General features: G+C 30.1%; 1 protein-coding gene across 4 annotated transcripts in view; it reads left to right on the top strand.

Annotated features, from left to right (window-relative positions):
* LOC115876006 (osmotic avoidance abnormal protein 3) overlaps positions 1–21,229 on the top strand; it is a 38,523-nt gene that overhangs the window by 2,336 nt on the left and 14,958 nt on the right. For all 4 annotated transcript variants that reach the window (XM_030891667.1, XM_030891666.1, XM_030891665.1 and 1 more), the window contains exons 2-4: positions 8,740–8,851; positions 11,263–11,412; positions 17,708–17,922. In XM_030891667.1, the coding sequence (XP_030747527.1) occupies positions 8,780–8,851; positions 11,263–11,412; positions 17,708–17,922 (437 nt within the window). In that variant the 5' untranslated portion in view covers positions 8,740–8,779. The remainder of the gene's footprint in view (positions 1–8,739; positions 8,852–11,262; positions 11,413–17,707; positions 17,923–21,229) is intronic.

The raw sequence follows: 21,229 nt of genomic DNA, 5'->3' as shown, positions 1-21,229 counted from the left end.
ATTTTCAGTTAATAAAAATAGCTTGCCATGGCTATAAATGTAAAGATAGTTTGACTCGAAATACCAAGTGTGTGCTACCAAATTATTACTAAAAAATGATTTGTCCAAATATGCTAATGAGCCACCCTCGTTCCATTTGAAAAAATTGGGATATGATTAAAAATACGACTTGGTCATCTTCTAACCGGCCAGGACAAAATACGAAATACATTAGCCGATCGAATCTATTTTTCCAAGGCGCCTTGATTAAGAATTAGTGTTTCTTAACACAATGATGGCACTCTAGATTTAAATTTGTAGTACGATTTTTTAAAGTAAGAATGTCAAAAATTGACATATGATATGTCATTCTATTCAGAGTGTCAGGGTGCATCCACATCATCCTAGAAAAAGCGGAACGGTGTATCAGCGTACTTGGATCGATTTCCAGCAATTCTATTGGCTGAAATTTTTCGAAAATTCATCTGTCAAAAATTTCAGCCAATAGAATTGTTTGAAATCTATTCAAGGTCGTTACGCCGATACGCCGCGCCGTTCCTCTTTTTCTAGGATGGTATGGATGCACCCTCATTTTCTATCGAATAAAGTAAAAAAATACCGAGAGTGCCATTTAAAAATCAGAAGTTGCAGTCATTTTCGGTGAAACAGAAAGTGACCGAAAACAAATGAATACGTCAATCAGTTCTAATTTATGTCATATACTAACATACCAAATTTCGATTTTAACTTAAAAAAATATCACTTATAAATCAGATAAATTAGCGTATTTTTATTTTCAATAAATGATAAAACTATACATATTACAGAGCGGGGAATAAATATTTCGTTGCATATATACATTTTTACCTGTAGATATTTTTTAAATAAAAAAATTCTGATAGATTTAGGTCATCTAATGATAATGCGATTCGACCTATTTCCAGTTAATAGCATGCATGGCATGTGAATACACTTATGTATATAATAATAATTTTTCATACAGCTAGCTGTCTAATGTGGTTCACCTGATGATTTATAATCGTTAACCTACATTGAGCATGACACAATAATAAGTTTGAAATGTGCATTCGAGTTTAAAGGAATATAATTTAATAACTGGGTGATATAACTATTAGTGCTTTAAACTCCTTGGAGTTTATATATTTATTTTTTACTATTGCATTTAGGCCAAAAGTATTAAAAATGTTTGAAATAGTGGTAAAGCTTTTTAAAATTGCTAGTATTTTAAGTAGGAACATTTTTTCATAATTTTTTAGTATATGATTACCATTTTTTTAGAATATTACTTTTATACATATAATGAAGTATTTTATTTTTTTAACTGCATTATGTTAAGCTATTACAATATATTATAACAGCTCCTTAAAGAGATATAATAAACTCGTATTCTAAAATATGTATTAATCTTTAAGGAACTTCTAGTCTGCTATTTATAATTTCTGAAATACCATTATAATGCTCAGATTATTTATAATACCGGGTGCGTCTCAAAAGTGGCTCACCCCTATAACTTTTTTATTTTTACAGTTAAAAAAACGAGATTTGGTATGTTAGTATATGACATAAATTAGGATTGATTGACGTATTCAATTGTTTTCGGTCACTTCCTCTTTCACCGGAAATGACTACAACTTTTGATTTTTAAATGGCACTCTCGGTACTTTTTTACTTTATTCGATAGAAAATAAAATTCTGAATAGAATGACATATCATATGTCAACTTTTGACATTTTCGTATTTGGTTTATTTGAAATTATAACTTGAGGTTCGTAACGAAAATTTTTTTTTGACTCTTTGAAATACCAAGTGTGTGGTACCAAATTATTCGTAAAAAAATGCTTTTTCCAAATATGTTAATTAGCCACCCTCGTTCCATTTGAAAAAATTGAGATATGATTAAAAATACGATTTTAACATTTTCTAACTGGCCAAGACAAGACACTAAAAACATTACACAATCAAATCTATTTTTTCAAGGCTCCATAATTAAGAATTAGTGTTTTTAACATAACCATGGCACTCTAGATTGAATTTTAAAATTTAATTTTGTTTTAAGCGAGAATGTCAAAAGTTGACATATGATATGTCATTTTATTCAGAGTGTCATTTTCTATCGAATAAAGTAAATATATACCGAGGGTGCCATTTAAAAATCAAAAGTCGTAGTCATTTCCGGTGAAACAGGAAGCGACCAAAAACAATTGAATACGTCAATCAACCCTAATTTATGTCATATACTAACATACCAAGTCTCGTTTTTTTTATCTGAAAAAATAAAAAAGTTATAGGGGGCGAGCCACTTTTGAGACGCTCCCGGTATATAACCAAAATTATGTTTATTACTTATTTAAACTATTAAAAATACAGTGTTATTAAATTTGTTATTAATAACTGTAGATCCACTGAGAAAAACTCAGGAGATCTTTATATAAACTTACTTAACCAACAAAATACCATTAATTCTTCAAGAAGAGTAGATGAAGATTTCGCACCCATAAAAAAATATAATTTTACATTTTTTTCTTTAAAAAACAACCTCTGTTGTTGTTAATCAATGTATCAGTGTATATTTTCAATAATAAAAAATATATTTTTGATACCTATATTGTAACAAAAAATTAACTATCTATACTAACTATTGACAATTTCCATAAATATTAAAACATTCAAGGTTACAAACTTGACTAACCATTTTTGAATATTAAATTAGAAAAAAAGGTTTCTAGAGTTATTTTTGTTATGATATTATAAAGAGATATTAGTATTATACTTGGAAGCGACAAGGAATTCTTTCATAATTTATTGATTTACGAATGACACTTTCTTAAAATAATTGATACAAGCTTCTGCTCTTGTTATTTTTTAACATTGATGTTAATTTAGTAATCTACAAATTACTATAGAAAAAATGAAGCTTTTCCAATAATTTCATTTTCTTATTTTTTCGATATATATATTTTAATTTATAATTAAGTTTTTTTACTAACTAACATACAGTATGTACCCGGATTGTCTTTACAAGAGGAAACATTTTTTATTATTGACATTTTGAGAAAAATCCGTTCTTGTCATTTTAAATTTGTGTTACTCTTAGTTACCTGTACAGTTTAAATACCTAACTTATTTAACACTAAGTTGTACTTTGTACTTTTTATTATTTAAAAATATAGAGATAGAGATAATAAGAAGATATTGAGAATGCCTAAATCAATATAAATAAGCAAACTATGAAAATATGAACACTTATTTTGAACCGAATGCTGCAAAAAAATACAATAAAATATTAATCAATATATTGAAAAAATAGGTTTTGATACTCCATTTCCCGTATCGTACTTAATATTAACCTTGACACTTATTTAATGTATGCTGACAAAATCAATGTAAAAGATATAGATACGTGTATAGACAAATCAATTTTTGATAATAACATGTGAAGAATTCCATTTCTTTTAGAAATCAGAATTTTTATTTATTTTATTTATTTATTTATTTAGCATACAGTCTAACAGGTATAACTACCCATTTATTAGACATATAATAAACACAGTAACAATTGATAAGCAGCTAAGAATTACATGCCATACTACAGTTACACTTATATAATAGAAAATACAAAATAAAGTTAAGGAATAATCTAAGAGAATCCAAAGAATAATCTAAGAATAGAAAATAAAGTAAAAATGTCCAAATCGGTGGACAATTTATTGAAAATGTGACACATATGTATGGTAGACTGGTTGTCTTAACAACAGATTGTTGGAGGTTGTAAGTAGGTAGAAAAATTCTTTATTTTTGGTTGTTACTGACGGTACTCGAGTATTAGCGCGAAAGAGGCATGCAATTTTGAAAAATAAAATTATGGTACACATGAATGATTGATGGAATGTCATATTTATTTATTTTAAAATCCGTATGCAAAAAGGGAGACAAAAAGATCGTGGCTAAATCAGCGGCAGACAGTTATCAAAAGCGCGATATTCCCTTGAGCTTTCCGGGAACGGTCGCCACCTCATCCATTTAACTATAGATAAATAATGTATACGAGTTTATTATAAATATATTTTTTTTATTATTTCAATAACATATATCATACAATAGAAAACGAATTTCTTGCAGTATAGGTATATAATAAAATTATATAAGGATTCTTGCCACTTAACTGCTTGGGAGCAGGTTGATCCACATTATGACAAACACAGCGTAGAATTAAATTTCTATATAAGCAGTTAAGTGGCAAGAATCCTTATATAATTTTATTATATATCATACATTTACTATTCTGTCTCACTATTTTTATCTGACATATCGTGCTGCAGATCCTCGCTCTCGCAAACGAGTCTTCCTCTTAATCGATATCTGCACCGTAAAATTTTTGTAGACTTACATGTATTATGTTGAAAACACTTATACAAGTTTTTTTTGCAAAAGAAGATGTTTTAAATTTTCCTGTATATTTTAAAAAACTTTTTAGAACTGCCTGTTCACCGCAAATTTACCCGCGGTATAATTTCTTAATATATCATGCTTACGGCTTTACTCTAGGGTTACGACACTAAAAGAATGAATGCAAATACAGAAAAAATACAGGTGACTCACAAAATTATTTAAAAATAAATCTATCTAAATACTAATGTATTTTTAAATTTTCAAACTTTAATAACTCGGTGATTTTGGACTTTTGATTTGAAAAAACGATAAAGAAAAAATAGGTTTCTTTTATCGAGATTTGCCAGCCCTGAAAATATTTCCACTTATTCAAGTCACCCTGTAGTAGACTCACTCTGAAGAGAAATATCGCGCTTTTGATAACTGTCTACCGCTGATTGAGCCACGGTTTTTTTTGTCTGCTCTTTTGCATACGGATTTTTAAATAAATAAATATGATATTCCGCCAATCGGCATGCATGTATGCGACTAGGTTGTAGATTTTTTTTTGTCAAAATTTCATGCCTCTTTCGCGTTGCCTGTCGGCATTTCAGCCACGAGGAAAATACCTGCCAATAATTTTCCACGTTTCTTAATAATAAATAAAAGCCAATTGGCAATGATAACTCGTGTACCTTATAATATTTTTAGCGTCAAAACTTCACCCTTTCGATTGGCCGCTCCCGCTTTAAGCCCCGGGATCGCGCTGACAGAAATGACTCTTTCATAATGGCTACACAAAAGGATACTTCACTAGAAATATTAGCCATGTAACGATAATAAGGTTTTTTATGTAGCCAGCTCTCCGTCTATAAAGTGTAACGCCGCGCCGCTCAGTAAATTTTATATCAGTTTACCGAGCAGTTTGCAAAAAAAATAAATACCTACGTATAACCATTTTAGGGAAATTAAACATGTTTAAACAATAAAATACTAAGGTAAAAAAAAAATTATTAACTTTCTGAACAAGAACGTAAAATTGAAAAACATTTAATTAAAATATAACTTAACAGTTGCATAAATCGCAAACATGTCCTTGGGGGCGATCAGCTCCTGTACAAAATACATGAACCCATTTTCCACATTTTAAGTTCAAATTTGTCCATAACCTCTTCTAAGTTTTGAAGAAAATGTGCAATTTCTGTTTTGAATGGGGGGAGAGGGGAATGTAAACTGTGTGAACAATTTTAGACAACTCCTGATGATGACAGGATTAGAGCGAAACGTTAAGTTTAAAGTTTAAACCCATTATAAATTGTCAAAAGCATTGTTTTTCGTGTTTCCAATTTTCGCAATCGCGCACTAGTTAGGTTACTAGTTTGCGCACATAGCACGCCCACTTATGGCCTCTAAAATTGTGCACAACGCCTGACCGGCCCAGTTATTACGCTGTTTAAACGCGAGCTTATTTTTGTGCACAGGAAATTTTACTCGTTTGCTTATCGTCATAAAAAACAATTTTCACACCACGAATTAGGGAAAAGATTTTTATCTGTATACTTATAGTATAATCTGTGGTTTAAATAAAGAGTTTTAGTATATTTTGTTTAATTATAATCATTGTCCCATATTAATAATATTATTCTTAAAATCTATTATACATTAAGTTGTAACCTAAAAAAGAAATTCCCTACCTTCAGTCAGGCGATAAAAAATTCCATATCCATTCCAAGAATTCTTTCACAAATTATTACGTACGCCCGCTTGCAAAAGTTGAACATGAAAACTGAATAAATCTCAGTGAGGGAAATTTAGAAAAGTCGGTCAAGTGCGTGCTTACTTTCTTTTAGTTGTGTTTTAGTTTTGTGGGTTCCCTGTTTAATGACACACTCCAATGTTCTGGTTTGGAACGTTGTAATCTGACCTGTTTTTTATATTACACTAAGATTTAACCAAGAAAATACAACTGGGTAGTTTATTACCAACTCTTATTTAATTTGGCAAATTTTGTGTTTTCTATTAAACCATAAAGCTTAATAGAAATTTTAGTGTCGTTTTCACAATGATTATACCTAATAAAATAGAACAATTACATTGAGAATCTACCGTATGATCGACAAAAACGGCGTCTATTTAGCTTGAAAATGACTATTGATGACATTTGCCATATAATTTTACATAAAATTACAGTGATCTTCATTTCATAGTCATCTCTGACACCGCTATTTTTCGATCATATTGTACTACCGTAGGGACCTATACCGGGTGCGTCTCAAAAGTGGCTCACCCCCTATAACTTTTTTATTTTTTCAGATACAAAAACGAGAATTGGTATGTTAGTATATGACATAAATTAGGATTGATTGACGTATTCAATTCTTTTTGGTCACTTCCTGTTTCACCGGAAATGACTGCAACTTTTGATTTTTAAATGGCACCCTCGGTATATTTCTACATTATTCGATAGAAAATGACACTCTGACATTACTTTTGACATTATGGCTTAATAAAATTGTTAATTTTACACTCAGTCAGAAGACTGACAAACTCTGAAAAAATCAGCTTGCCCGTAATTTTTTTATATACAATTTTACTGGATTATTAAGACAACAATTAATTCAACTAAACAAAAAAGAGTAGAATTAAATATAAAAATATCATCCATTATTAGATCGCTATAATTTATAATTATTTATATTATTTTATTTTAACTGTACTCTTTCTATGTTCATATCTAAACATTGGCGTTGTGAATTACATACCCAATTAATATTTTAAAAATATCAATACTTTTAGACTGTCAATATTTTTTATAAGGTGCTAAAATTACTTATGAGTTCACTCTTCTACTAAGAAAATGTAAATAAATTGAATTTTGCGTGTTTCCAAATGCAAATCGTTCAAGAATTCATTCAGACGATGAACGTCAAGATTACTACGAAGTAATTTCCTTTTTATAGCTTGAACCACGGCGAAAGGCAAGACAAAAAATGCCACTTAAAGCTAATTTGTTGACAAAATCGATAGATGTTTTAATTTAAACTATGGAGATTTTTTTACATAGTTAAAAAATAAAAATTTAAAAAAAAATATTTTTTTAAAAAGCAATTGTAAGTTATTATAATCAAGTCATGAGATAAACCAGATGCATGTTATAATTTAATTTATCAATGAATTTTATTGATTGTTATAAGTTTGCCGTTTGAAGTTTGAATACACCAAATACATAAAAAAAGATAAATTTGTATTTTTTAGAGGGAATACCTTATATATTATTACATTTTTAGTTTTTTACCATTAAAATTAAGTAGGTTAGGTTATGTTGCTGGGGTTTGGGATCATATTTGATCCCTTACTCGAAGGCCTTGGGCCCATTGCGATACCCCTGTATTGTTTTACCAAACCTTCCTCTCATTCTTTCTTTGAGTTAAAGCACTTCCAGCTCTTTGCAAAGTTCCCGATGTCGCTGATGTTGGCTTCTGCTGCTTCCTCTAGTCCCTCCAAAAAACCTTGCCCTAAAGTTTTAAAGCGTCGGTATTCCAGTGCCGGACAGTCGCACAGCAGGTGCTCTATGGTTTCTTCTTCCTCTCCGCATTCTCTGCAGTAGTCGTCGTCGGAAATTTTCCATCTCACGAGGTTTACCCCCGTGGGACAGTTTCCAGTGACGACACTTACAATTATGCGTACTAGGTCCTTTTTGTGCTCTAGTAATTGTTTTGTCTTTTTGCTATCTACCACTGGCCATAGTCTTCGAGCTGTAGCGCAGTCCTCACGGTGTTGCCACCTCTCTTGCTGCTTGGCTTTGATGGCAGTTCCTTCAACCTCCTTCAGTGTGTTGATCCTCACAAGTGGTGGGTAATAACGTAATAACGAAATCTCCTGGCTCCGTCTTTGGCGAGTCTGTCTGCTTCTTGATTGCCCACCACATTGCTGTGGCCTGGCACCCAGCACAGAGTAGCCTCGCCCCGACGCAGCCAGGACAGTGCTTCTCGGCATTCCATCACAGTTTTCGATCTCACTGATTGCATGGTGATGCTCCTTAAAGCGGCCAAGCTGTCGAGTATATCACTATATCCCCTTTTGGTCTATTAGCAATTTTCTCTCGTATACAAAAAAAAATAAAATTAAGGGAATTTTATTAAAGTTTATGTCCATATATCTTGAAAATAGAAAAATTGTTACTCTAATAGTCATTTATTCAAGTACCTCAAAACACTCTAGTATAATGACCTAAAGCACCAATTCAACCTATATAATTTGTTTTTTAGATGAAATTATTTATGTAAGTTTATTTATATAATCATATATTAACAAAGTGATAATCATATATCTTAAAATTATGCACCCACTTACCAATTATTTTTGTTTCAGATTTATGATGTTGGATGATACCTGAAATAAAGTATTTAACATGGCGGAGAATGTCAAAGTTATAGTAAGATGTCGGCCTATGAACAAAAGGGAAACAGAAACAAATTGCAAAGTAAGTTATTTAGAAAAAGTATCTGAGTGATATTTATTCCTTAAAATGCTAGATATTGTATTAATAATTTATAAATATAGCCTTAATCTTTAATTAATATCATATTAGAAATAGTAACGTATGATCGAAAAAAAAATAGCGTCAAAGACGGCTGGGTAATGACAATTGATAATTTTGGCTAGGTCAATCTCTAGACGTTATTTACAAAAATTGACATAAAACGTGCCAAAATTAACACTAATTTTAGAAAGATTATATACACATATTTACAAAAAATAGTTATTTCTTGTATTTTAAACTACACTATTTAAAAATAATTTTTACTCAATATAAAAATAAATTACAAGCTTCTTAAGGCTAACTGGCAATAAGCGCATTTGGTACTGGCCAAATAATAAGGTCTAGGGCTTGACCTCGCCAAAATTATCATCGATTGTCATTCCCCAGCCGTTTTTGACGCCGTTTTTTTTATCGTATGGTATTATAAATTATACAGGGTTGTTCACCACATACGACACGGAGTATTGTAGCTAAACGATTAGATTTTTACAAATTGTAAGTTTTGGGTTTGTTGAAGGACTATTAGAGCTACAATTTAATTTTTTTTTACTAGATACAGAGTGTCCCTAATAAGTAAAAAATATTATAGTTGTATTTTTTTAAATGGAACACCCTGTATATTATTCTATTTTTCGATTCTGCGATTGAAATAAAGGTAAATTTGGTTAAGATTTATCACACTTAAACCTTACCGTTTTTGAAATATTTTCAATTTTATGAAATTGCAGTAAAAATTTTAAGGCTTCATTTCTCCAAGGGTATCAAAGTTTTTAATACTAAATATTTACTGAAGATTATTTATTGATGAAATATAGTGTTGCAATAATAAAAATTTTACTACCTTATACAGAGTGTCCAAAAATTTATATTAAATAATAACTAGCTTTAAATGGCAATAACTTGTTTAATTTAAATGGTTAAAAAACACCCTGTATATTTTACATGAATCAGATGCACAATTTAATTGTCTATCAAATTTTATTATACCATTTTTACCTATCTCTTCAAGTTTTCGTAGAAATGCATTTTCTTATAATTTAGACCTCATTTATCACTATACCCATGGAATATTGACATTTCAGATTTTTTTAAAGCAACATATGTGTACAGGTGGTAAATATTGCAAGCCCATTGGTATAAAAAAAAACTATTTAAATCTTTGTAAAAGAGTATACGAATTAAATATACCACCATTACTTCCGACTAAAAATTAGTTAATTACATATTTTTAAATTGTTTTAATTAATAAATTATTCTAAATAAATGTCGATTTGGGTCAGAAATCAAGATAATAATAAGTTATGAAAATTAACGTCTCTGTTTTTATAAATAAGCATTCTAATAAAATTTATAAGGTGTTACTTTTTACCACACTGTCTAATACACACACAAAATTCAGTTTTTTAGTATTTGGAGCAATTATTATTAATCAACGTAAACAATAAATTAATGTAGTTTGAATACTGGGATCATATTAATTAATTGGTCCCTTTTAACAAAATATATTTAAACATTTTTTTTATTTTTTAATGAAATAAGCGAACTATATTGACAATATTAGTATCTGTACTCTTTTAGAATTTGTTATGTCTTTATAAATAATATAAAATGTCAATATTCCATAGGTATAGGATAAATGAGGTCTAAATTATAAGAAAATGCATTTTCTACGAAAACTTGAAGAGATGGGTAAAAAATAGTATAATACAATTTGATAGACAATTACATTGTGCATCTGATTCACGTAAAATATACAGGGTGTTTCATTTAAATTAAACAAGTTATTGCCGTTTAAAGCTAGTAATTATTTAATATAAATTTTTGGACACTCTGTATAAGGTAGTAAAATTTTTATTATTGCAACACAATATCTGATCAATAAATAATCTTCAGTAAATATTTAGTATTAAAAACTTTGATACCCTTGGAGAAATGAAGCCTTAAAATTTTTACTGCAATTTCATAAAATTGAAAATATTTCAAAAACGGTATGGTTTAAGAATGATAAACCTTAATCAAATTTACCTTTATTTCAATCGTAGAATCCAAAAATAGAACAATATACAGGTTGTTCTATTAAAAAAATACTACTATAATATTTTTACTTATTTGGGACACTGTATCTTGTAAAAAAAATTAAATTGTAGCTCTAATAGTCCTTCAACGAACCCAAAACTTACAATTTGTAAAAATCTAATGGTTTAGCTACCATACTCCCTGTCGTATGTGGTGAACAACCCTGTATATACGTGATTTATTATTTTAACGTGCAAACACATAGAAAATATTAGTGGTTTATTGTTCCTATATTTACTGAATTTTCTACGATAGGTAATATATTTTCATTTTAGTGTGTTGTGAAAATTCAAAATCCAGTAGTTGAAATATGGGACCCTGGAGATGGGTCAGCTTTTCCTAAAACCTTCACATTTGATTCTTCATACGACCAAAGTTCTTGCACTGAAGTTATATACAATGATATTTGTTATCCTTTAGTTGAAGTAAGTATACGATATTAAATATACAGGATGACTCCATGTCTCCATGTCAATGATAGTTTAGATGCTTATGGAGAACCGGTGATTATTTTCAAAGTTACAGTGTTGTTACTTTATTTTAAAAATAGTAGCATTTTGTTATACTAAGGGCTGGCAAAGGTTAGTCTAGGGTCGAGATTTCCGTATGTAAGAAGAGTACAATGCGTTTATAATGTACTCAACAAAGAGAGGACAGTAAACACGTCGCCAAAGGTATGAAATAAATCGAGAAACTGTGCACATCGCTAAGAGACGTGGAAGGGGATATAGCAGATTTGTCAGAAGTGTCTAGCCCTAGCAGTCAACTATTAAGCTTGACCAATCAGGTTGGTTAGCGTGGTTATTTGAAGGGTGTTAATTCATTTGTGTTTGTCAAAAACTCTAACGTGATTGGTCGGGCTTAATAGTTGCCTGCTAGGGCTAGACACAAGTGATTTGTCGCAGTTGACCGGTCGACCCAATCAATACCTCTGTCAGTACTTAAAGTTCTAGGGAGAGGTGTATTCTTAAAGTTGTACTTAAAGTTCTAGACAGACGCGTTCAGCTTTACGATTTAATTACGTCTCGTGATACTTAATTTGTTTATTTATTAACGAGTCGTTGTAATCTTCCCTATAGCTTGAATTTTTTTAAGTGCAAGCTAGAAACACTTGCATTTTTGGTAAAAATAAGTGGAATTGAGTGGGTGCTCAATAGTGGTTGCGCTATTAGAACTCTGAATTCAAAAATCGATATCTCGAAATCTATTAGAAATAATTGATTGTAGTTTTTTCAAGAACTTTGTTAATATTTTTGCTGTATTTGCTTTGTAGACAGTATGTGAAAATCTTTATCAATAAAAAAATTACACGATTGCTGAAAATTGCTATGCTCTAAAAAAAATGGATGGATTGTTTACAATTTTTGAATGGAAAAAACAACCTTATCGAATGTTTCTTATGTAAACATATTGTAAAATATCCGATCTTGAAAATAAAAAAAAGTTTCAATATCTAAAGTGGTTCTTGAGTTATGGCCTGTTATGTGTTAAAAAGTTGAGTTTTTAAATTATCGCGATTACTGACGTTTTCTCGTTATAAAAAAAATTCAGCCTAACGATATCCTTCCCTTTCAGATGCTCAGAAACATTACAAACCTAATAATTTTATCTAGTTATCTCTTGAAAAAAAGTATTTTAAAAATAAGCGGGTTGCGATCGTGATTTTACTTTACTTGATAGGGAAAGGCGTATCGGCAACGCCGCAACAGCACACCGTCGCGCGTCGCATGGGTGGGGCGCATTTCTCTCACTCCGACTTAATAAGATCCCTATGCGATTTACTTCCACACATGTAAATGCCGACCCAAAAGTAACAGTTGCCAGCACGGTATTAAATGGAACACAATACAATGAAGTCATATGGAAAGATATAATGTAGAATGTAGAATGTTTAGGAGGGGAGTTAATCACCGCGACCTTTCAGATCTATTGTGAAAGATATAATACATAGACAGAGGTAGAAAATATATTTATTTCTCTTTCTTATAAACTTGCTCAAATTTTCGTTATTTGAAACGGTATGTGTATTATTTAAAAAAGCAAAAGACTAGTAAATTTGCTTTGAATCATATCCCTATATCTAAACATTCCGGTTCCTTCAATAGATCCCTTTAAAGACTAATAATTACATTATTATAATTTCTTATCAAGAATTTCTTTACTATAACAATTATAGGGATTTGGCAAATAAAGTTTAATTGATACTTCTAACTTTTAAATATACATGTCATAGTAACGATTTTCTTCATTTTCTAGGATTTTTTTCTTGTTTTATTAGTAGTAAAAATGATATTTTTTGTGTCGAGGTTGTACTTTTGATCTTACAGCCAAGGCAAAAAGTCATTTTTACTCCTCATACAACATGCTATTTTTTTTTTCAAACGCCACTAAATACGCCAACCCAAATAAGATTTTTGAGAATTGTCAAACTCTTGCCAAATTATAGGTTATAATTTTGTGTCAAATAAAGTGTCAAATAGAAATGATAAATATTTTGCATTTTGCATTTTGGACTGTGTTGTTACTTGTGTTTCGTGTTTTTTAAAATTAAGTGGAGGAAACTCGAGGAAAAATTAAGTGTTGACCCAGACCATAGTTTACAGTTAATATTCGGTGCCCAGAGACCGCCAGAAAAACAGTTTGCCAGAGGCTATGGCCAGAGAATTGTATTAGCAACAAATAAAGTTGTATACTATCTCGTATATGGTACCAAAAACTGGAGTATCTGTAAAATAACATTACACGATAGGTAAATAATAAAATTTAGTACTGCAGAAAAAAATTAAGATTAAAGTTAATTAACCAAGATTAGATTTTTTCAATTTAATACATTTTTTTTCACAATATTTTGATGTAATCACTTGTCACCAAAATTTAAATATATTAATTATACGTTCCAATTGTGCCAACTTATTTTTTTGTAAAATAAAAAAAACTACTTTGAAATTAAAATGACAGACACATCTATCATTGTCAAGAATCTTATCGTTGGACAGACTATAGGCGCCAAAATGACTTTTTTATATTGCCAATCACGTCGCAAAAATTAATACTTTTGTGGCGTTTGAAAAAAAAATCAAATTTTTTACCTCTCTGTATGACATCCAGTCGGTTATTTTAGACATGTTGATTGCTTAATATATAACTGAAATTTAAATTTCAATATACTGAAATTATGCTTATAATACTTATTACAAATCATGTCACATATTTTTTTATTAAAAACTATTAGAGATAGAGATAGGACAGTATAATAGAAAAATTATGTGATATGAAAGTAGTTTCCAAAAATGAAATAATGTACCATGATGTTCCATTTACATCAGAGATGTTATTCTTTATCGAATGAAGCAGCAACACTGTAACACCAAAAAAATTTGGGCTGACCGATCTACCATCACTGTGAATCACTCTATACCGGGTGCGTTTCAAAAGTGGCTCACCCCTATAAACTTTTTTATTTTTTAAGATCAACGAGATTTTGTATGTTAGTATATGTCATAAATTAGTATTGATTGACGTATTCAATTGTTTTTGGTCACTTCCTGTTTCACCGGAAATGACTGCAACTTTTGATTTTTAAATAGCACCCTCGGTATATTTCTACTTTGTTCAATAGAAAATGTATTTTTTTACTTTATTCGATAGAAAATGACATTCTGAATAGAATGACATATCATAAGTCAACTTTTGACATTTTCAATCGTATTTAAATTTCAATCTAGAGTGCCATGGCTATGTTAGAAACATTAATTTTTAATCAAGGAGACTTGGAAAAATAGATTTGATCATCTAATGTTTTTAGTGTTATTGGCCGGTTAAAAAATGCCAAAATCGTATATTTAATCATATCTCAATTTTTTCAAATGGAATGAGGGTGGCTTAATAGTATATTTGGAAAAAGCATTTTTTATGAATAGGTAATTTGATACCACATACTTGGTATTTCGAGTCAAATTTTTGTTGTTAACCGCATTGTTATAATTTCAAATTAACCATATGCGAAAATGTCAAAAGTTGACATATTATATGTCATTCTATTCAGAGTATCATTTTCAATCGAATAAAGTAGAAATATACCGAGGGTGCCATTTAAAAATCAAAATTGTAGTCATTTCCGGTGAAACAGGAAGTGACCAAAAACAATTGAATACGTCAATCAATTCCAATTTATGTCATATACTAACATACCAAATCTTGTTTTTTTAACTGAAAAAATAAAAATGTTATAGGGGTGAGCCACTTTTGAGACGCATCCGGTATGTATGTATAATTTCTGAGAAGATATGATTAATAGCATTATAAAAATCAATATTTAAATAGTGTAGGTGTGGATATTTAATAATATGCTAAATATCGAAAGTTAGATATTCTCGAAACATTACTTCGTAAATATTCCCGTATTTGTAACGTTTTTAGTCACGCAAACTCAACATTAGTTTAAATTTTATTCCACCCATAAAAGTGTTTGTATTTAATTATGCGAATATAAGAATGCAAAGTAAACATAATATTTGATGCATTTCATGTTTACTAACAATACCAAAAAACATGTTTATAGTTTCAAAAAAATCGCTTTTGGGAAAAGCAAAAAATATTTTTTGATTTTGTTCGAAGTCATTACAGTTGGGCGTTGGAACATTTGGTGTTACAGCAGCAAAATAAAACACTAATCTACCACAAAACATCAAAACACTTAACTTATTCATTAGTCTCAATCATCTGCTGATGATGCTAACATGGTTATCGAAACGCGCGTCCAATGCATAAGCATAAGGAAAGTGTTTTGGTGTATTGTGGTGAATTACCTAGTACTTTATTTTACGAAGTCATATTACCTTTACTAATGCCCTTTTTAATAAACTCTGTCCGACAAGACAGTGAAAATTCAGAAGACAGAGAAAAATTCAGAAAGTACAATTTACCTTTGTGTTAAAAAAAAACGTTAAACTAAAAAAAATAAAAACATCTGTACATTTTTAAAAAGCCAATCAACTCCTATAGTTCTTTTTTCTTACTTATTAATTTAAACCCTATACCGAGTGCCTCTCGAAAGTGGCCCACCTGTATATTTTTTTTATTTTTTCAGATAAAAAAAACGAGATTTGGTATGTTAGTGTATGACATAAATTAGGATTGATTGACGTATTCAGTTGTTTTTGGTCACTTCCTGTTTCGCCGGAAATGACTACAACTTTTGATTTTTAAATGAAATCCTCGGTATATTTCTACTTTATACGATAGAAAATGACACTTTGAGTAAAATGACATATAAAATCAAATTAAATCAAAAATCTTTATTTCTACAATGATAAATAGTTTTATAAATTATAATAAAATAAATAAAATAATAGTAACCTAATTACCTAATTTATAAATCATACGAGCTCATGATTTTCTGTAATAGATATCAATATAAATATTTACAAAAATAGCCAGACGTAAATCGCTTAAAAAATTTACACCATAGGAATTTGACAATCACTGCAAAATTTTAAACTGCAGGTAAGTGTAAATAATATAATTATTTATATAATATTCATTTAATAAAAGAAAAGGTTTATTTATTTACCTGTTAAAATTTTTGTTTAATATTTTTGATATTTTAACTCATTATTACTACTATTATAGAGATATTAAATTTAAAGAGATATTGAGACACCTACGCGTCCCATATTTTTTTTTAGTTTTAATTTTCTCTTAGAATATAAAATTATAGTTTTTTAATTGTCTTACACCTAAGTAACGATCTGCTAATTAATCCTAATATCTAGGACAAACAATAACGTAAATGAAGGTAAATAACATAAGGTTTATAAAATCTAAAAATATAACTTCAAATGTCACAGGCATACATTGTGCTTCTATTCAAAAATGTGTTGAAAGACGGTTTTGTAATTTTTATAAACATATTTTCTACATTGTAGATTAAATTTATGAATGTATTTTTTATCCCCATATATCAATTTTTAACATTTTTGCTTAAAAAAATTGTATTTTAAATTTCAATCTAGAGTGCCATGGCTGTGTTAAAAACACCAATTTTGAATAAAGGAGCCTTGCAAAAATAGATTTGAACGTCTAATGTTTTTCGTGTCTTGTCCTGGCCGGTTAAAAAATGACCAAACTGTATTTTTAATCATATCTCAATTTTTTCAAATGGAACAAGGGTGGCGCATTAGCATATATGGAAAATGCATTTTTTACAAATAATTTGGTACCACACGCTTGGTATTTCGAGTCAAATTGTCGTTATGAACTGCATGTTTCAATTTCAAATAAACAATATGCGAAAATGTCAAAAGTTGACATATGATATGTCATTCTATTCAGAGTGTCATTTTCTATCGAATAAAATAGAAATATACGGAGGGTGCCATTTAAAAATCAAAAGTTGTAGTCATTTGCGGTGAAACAGAAAGTGACCAAAAACAATTGAATACGTCAATTAGTCTTAATTTATGTCACATACTAACATAACAAATCTCATTTTAATCTGAAAAAATAAAATAGTTATACAGGTGAACTACCTTAGAGACGCACCCGGTATATTATGGACAGTTGCAAATTGTCGCAAATTATAAACAAAAATCGAACAAATGCCAATTCAATACCCGATTTCATGACCTAGATTCGTACGCTTAGTATGAAATGACATATACGTGTATTTTAAATACAATTACGTATTTTATTATTAATGAAATTTAATGATCGTTTTAGAGCGTTCTAGAAGGTTACAATGCCACCGTTTTCGTTTATGGACAAACAGGGTGTGGAAAATCGTTCACAATGGAAGGAATCAAAGGCCCAGATCCCAGTCAAAAGGGCGTTATATCCAGAGCATTCGAGCATATTTTCGAAGCTATATCAGTTACGTCAGGTGTTAAGTACCTAGCGTTAGTGAGCTACTTGGAGATTTACAATGAACAAATAAGGTAATTTTTTCATTGTAGTCTAAATGTACATTTATAAAAAAAATAACATTAAATATAGCCCAGTCAAATTAGAGAAATCGGTGGAAAAAAATCCCACAGTTTTGAAAATGGATTTAAATGATTCCTCTAGACTTGGGCTGATATGTGTCAAAAGTCCCCGAAGATAGACGATAACCTCGAGTAGAGGGTAGGGGTTGAATGTTACTTTTAGGACTTTTTAGCTTATATCTCGGAAAATATGACACCTACGAAAAAATACCAAGGAAATTGAAGCTGAGAAAATTCTCTATAAAATTAAGAATGCATTTTTTTCATAGGTCTAACCTTTTAAGAGCTGCATGGTTGACAAAATTAACACTATTTCTCATATTGTATTTTCGCATTTAAAATGCAATTAAAGTCTACATTTAACTTTTCATATTAATAATGATAATATTGAGGAGTCCTTTAAGTCAACTTTCTAGTCTTCATTGCATCGTGCCTTTTTATCTTCTGTTGGACAGTACTAGTGCACATAGGAAAAAAGGATACTACAGCAATAACCGCAGCTGCAAATACTGTAGAAAGTATACGAAAACCAAGAAGTCGGTTTTGATTCTTTTAATTACACAAAAATATAAAGCAAAATAAATGAACAGTAAACATTGTCCGTATTAACAAATAATTTGCGCAGTCAAAGAGTGATTTATGTGAATGCATCACGCCTAAAATTTATAAAATCACAGTATATATTACTAAAAGTTATACATAATACTTAAAAAATCATGATATCGTACTTCTTCAACGCTATTTGAACGAAAAACGTGCAATGATAAGAAATGTGTTTGTACGGATTTGGATTTTTGATTTAGTATCCAAATTTATGAAGGGCATAGTTCGGAAACCATAAGTCCTGGAAATGAATATAGAATCATTTTTATAGAGAATTTTGTCAGCTTTAATTTTATATATAGAGCGTTTTTCGGTAGATGTCATAGTATCCGAGATATAAGCAAAAAAGTGAAAAAATTGACATTTAACTCCTCCCCACTCCTCGAGCTCATCGTCTATCATCGGGGACTTTTGACATATATCAGCCCAAGTCTAGAGTGTGGTCTAGAGGAATGGTTTAAAACCATCCTCAAAACTGTAAGAATTTTTTCAAAGATGAAACAGGTACCATACAGATTAGCAAAATCAAAGTATTGTAAGCAGTTTTTCCGCAAAACATCCTTTACATTTTTAGCAAGGCATTCAATAACTCGTATCTGACTTTAACTGCAATATTATTTCATTAAAATAAAGTATCTTTCTGTGCAAATATATGTAGACAGTGTACCCGAAAAATACGTGATAACGACCATCAACTACAGTTTTTAAACAGAGACACCGGTCTACAACACTACATCTCTTATAGTATAGCCTTTGAAGCTCAATGAATTTTGTAGCAAAACTTTTTTTTGCAAACTAAGAAATATATTTAAATATGTGTCTTTTGGAAGTGGAACATGAGATGATTTTCTAATTCTTTTTTATATAGGAACCCAAAGATTTTAAGTTTTTGTTCGCATTTTTCTAGCTGATAACAACCCATCATTTGCCAAAGAAATATTTGTCTCGTCGTCATTATCACAATTTCATTCTTTCAAATTTTGCAATTGCATTTCTTTAAGGACATGAATAACACTAGAATTAAAAAAGAAAGATATAACCTCATCATAAAGTCATCAAAGTATGGTTCATTTTTTATGCTTGATGGCTTTGTTGATGGTATATTTCTTGATAAGAAATAAAAACTAATATACAGTACGTCTGTCCGTTCTATAGCTACGGGGTATCCGTGAGAGGGGAAACGATATTCTCTCGATGTTTTTCGTAAAAAATTAGACGACGCGTCTCATCAATAAAAATTCGACAAATTTGCAAGTAGCCAATAAAATGAGTGGGCGGAGCGATTTGCGGTCACGTACTCGTCAAGTCGACGTATAAAATATATTGTTGTTTATTTAAATGCTTTTTGTCCGCATTCCTTTCGTAGACACAGATCCAGCAGACGTACTGTACCTAGAAACACATTCAAAATTATGAAAAAGTTATGAAATAAAAAGTGGTGTTTTTGTTCGAAAAAATTAAAATAATGGATATTACCGATTTTTCAGACGTATACCAGTGGCGGCTCGTCAGGGTAGGCAAGGTAGGCAGCGCCTACCCCAAGATTTTGGCAGAATTTAAGCGATTTATTACATTACAGTATTTACTATTAATGTTGCCAATACATAAAAATACTGTTAATACACGGAAGTGTGTTTTAATAATCAATATTTTAATATAGTATATATTTTAATATTTGTGGTCTTGTATATTAACTAACATATTCACTACCGCTGGCGTACACTGACTGCTGACTGTGCCGCTGCGTTAGAAAACAAAATAATTTTGACCGTTGGAGTGCCTTTGTTCGGCGATTTCTACATCGCCTACTATCAGAGCCGATGCACGACGTAAGGCAGTCTTCTGTCTCTGTCTAACTCATCGTGCGGTAGCGACGCGACGTAAGTCGGATTTGTATCATAGTAAGGCGGTATATCATATATATCGGTATCATATACGTAGCATTTAAAACATTTAAAGCAAATTGGAAACATTTTTTCGGGCTTGTCCGAGATTATTAAAAATGATATAACCGGTTGTATTTCAGAACACGCCACAGAAATAAAAGAATTCGAAATAAAAAAGCGCGTTATTTTATTCGGTGCAAGAAGACGATACAACAGATATTACAGAAAAGTCTCTGTGCTATTTCAATTCGATATGTTAATAAAAGAGGCTAAGTTAAATATCTTTGCGAATTTTATTTTATGAAATATTAGATAACATTGTTATACATTTAGAAATAAGGTTTGCAGATCGGTACTCGTATGTCTCAATTATTTTTATTTATCTCTTGCGGATCCGTAATTTAAAGAATCCTATAAAAAAATTCCAACGCATTTAACATCTGATTTAACAAACTTGTTATATTGATACATTTCCAACGCATTTAATAGTGATTTAACAAACGAAAAATGTTATTGACCAACATAAATTAATGAATAAATTGCAGGTATGATATGAGAAATTGATATGATAATTTCGAGCATAAAATAATTTAAGGAGAATAATGCTGGAAATATATTTCCAGAGGCTTTCAAATTGTTTGTTTTGTTTGTTACTACACCATTTACAAGTACTTGGGTTGAGAGACATTTTTCATGTTTGAAATGCATTAAAATTTATAGTAGAGATTGAAAAATAAACGTTTATCGCCACTTGCCTTACTTTCAATCTA

Source organism: Sitophilus oryzae, unplaced genomic scaffold (assembly GCF_002938485.1).
Source record: "Sitophilus oryzae breed Bouriz unplaced genomic scaffold, Soryzae_2.0 scaffold_1396_pilon_pilon, whole genome shotgun sequence".
NCBI lineage: Eukaryota > Metazoa > Arthropoda > Insecta > Coleoptera > Curculionidae > Sitophilus > Sitophilus oryzae.
This window is presented reverse-complemented; position numbering and strand designations above follow the sequence as displayed.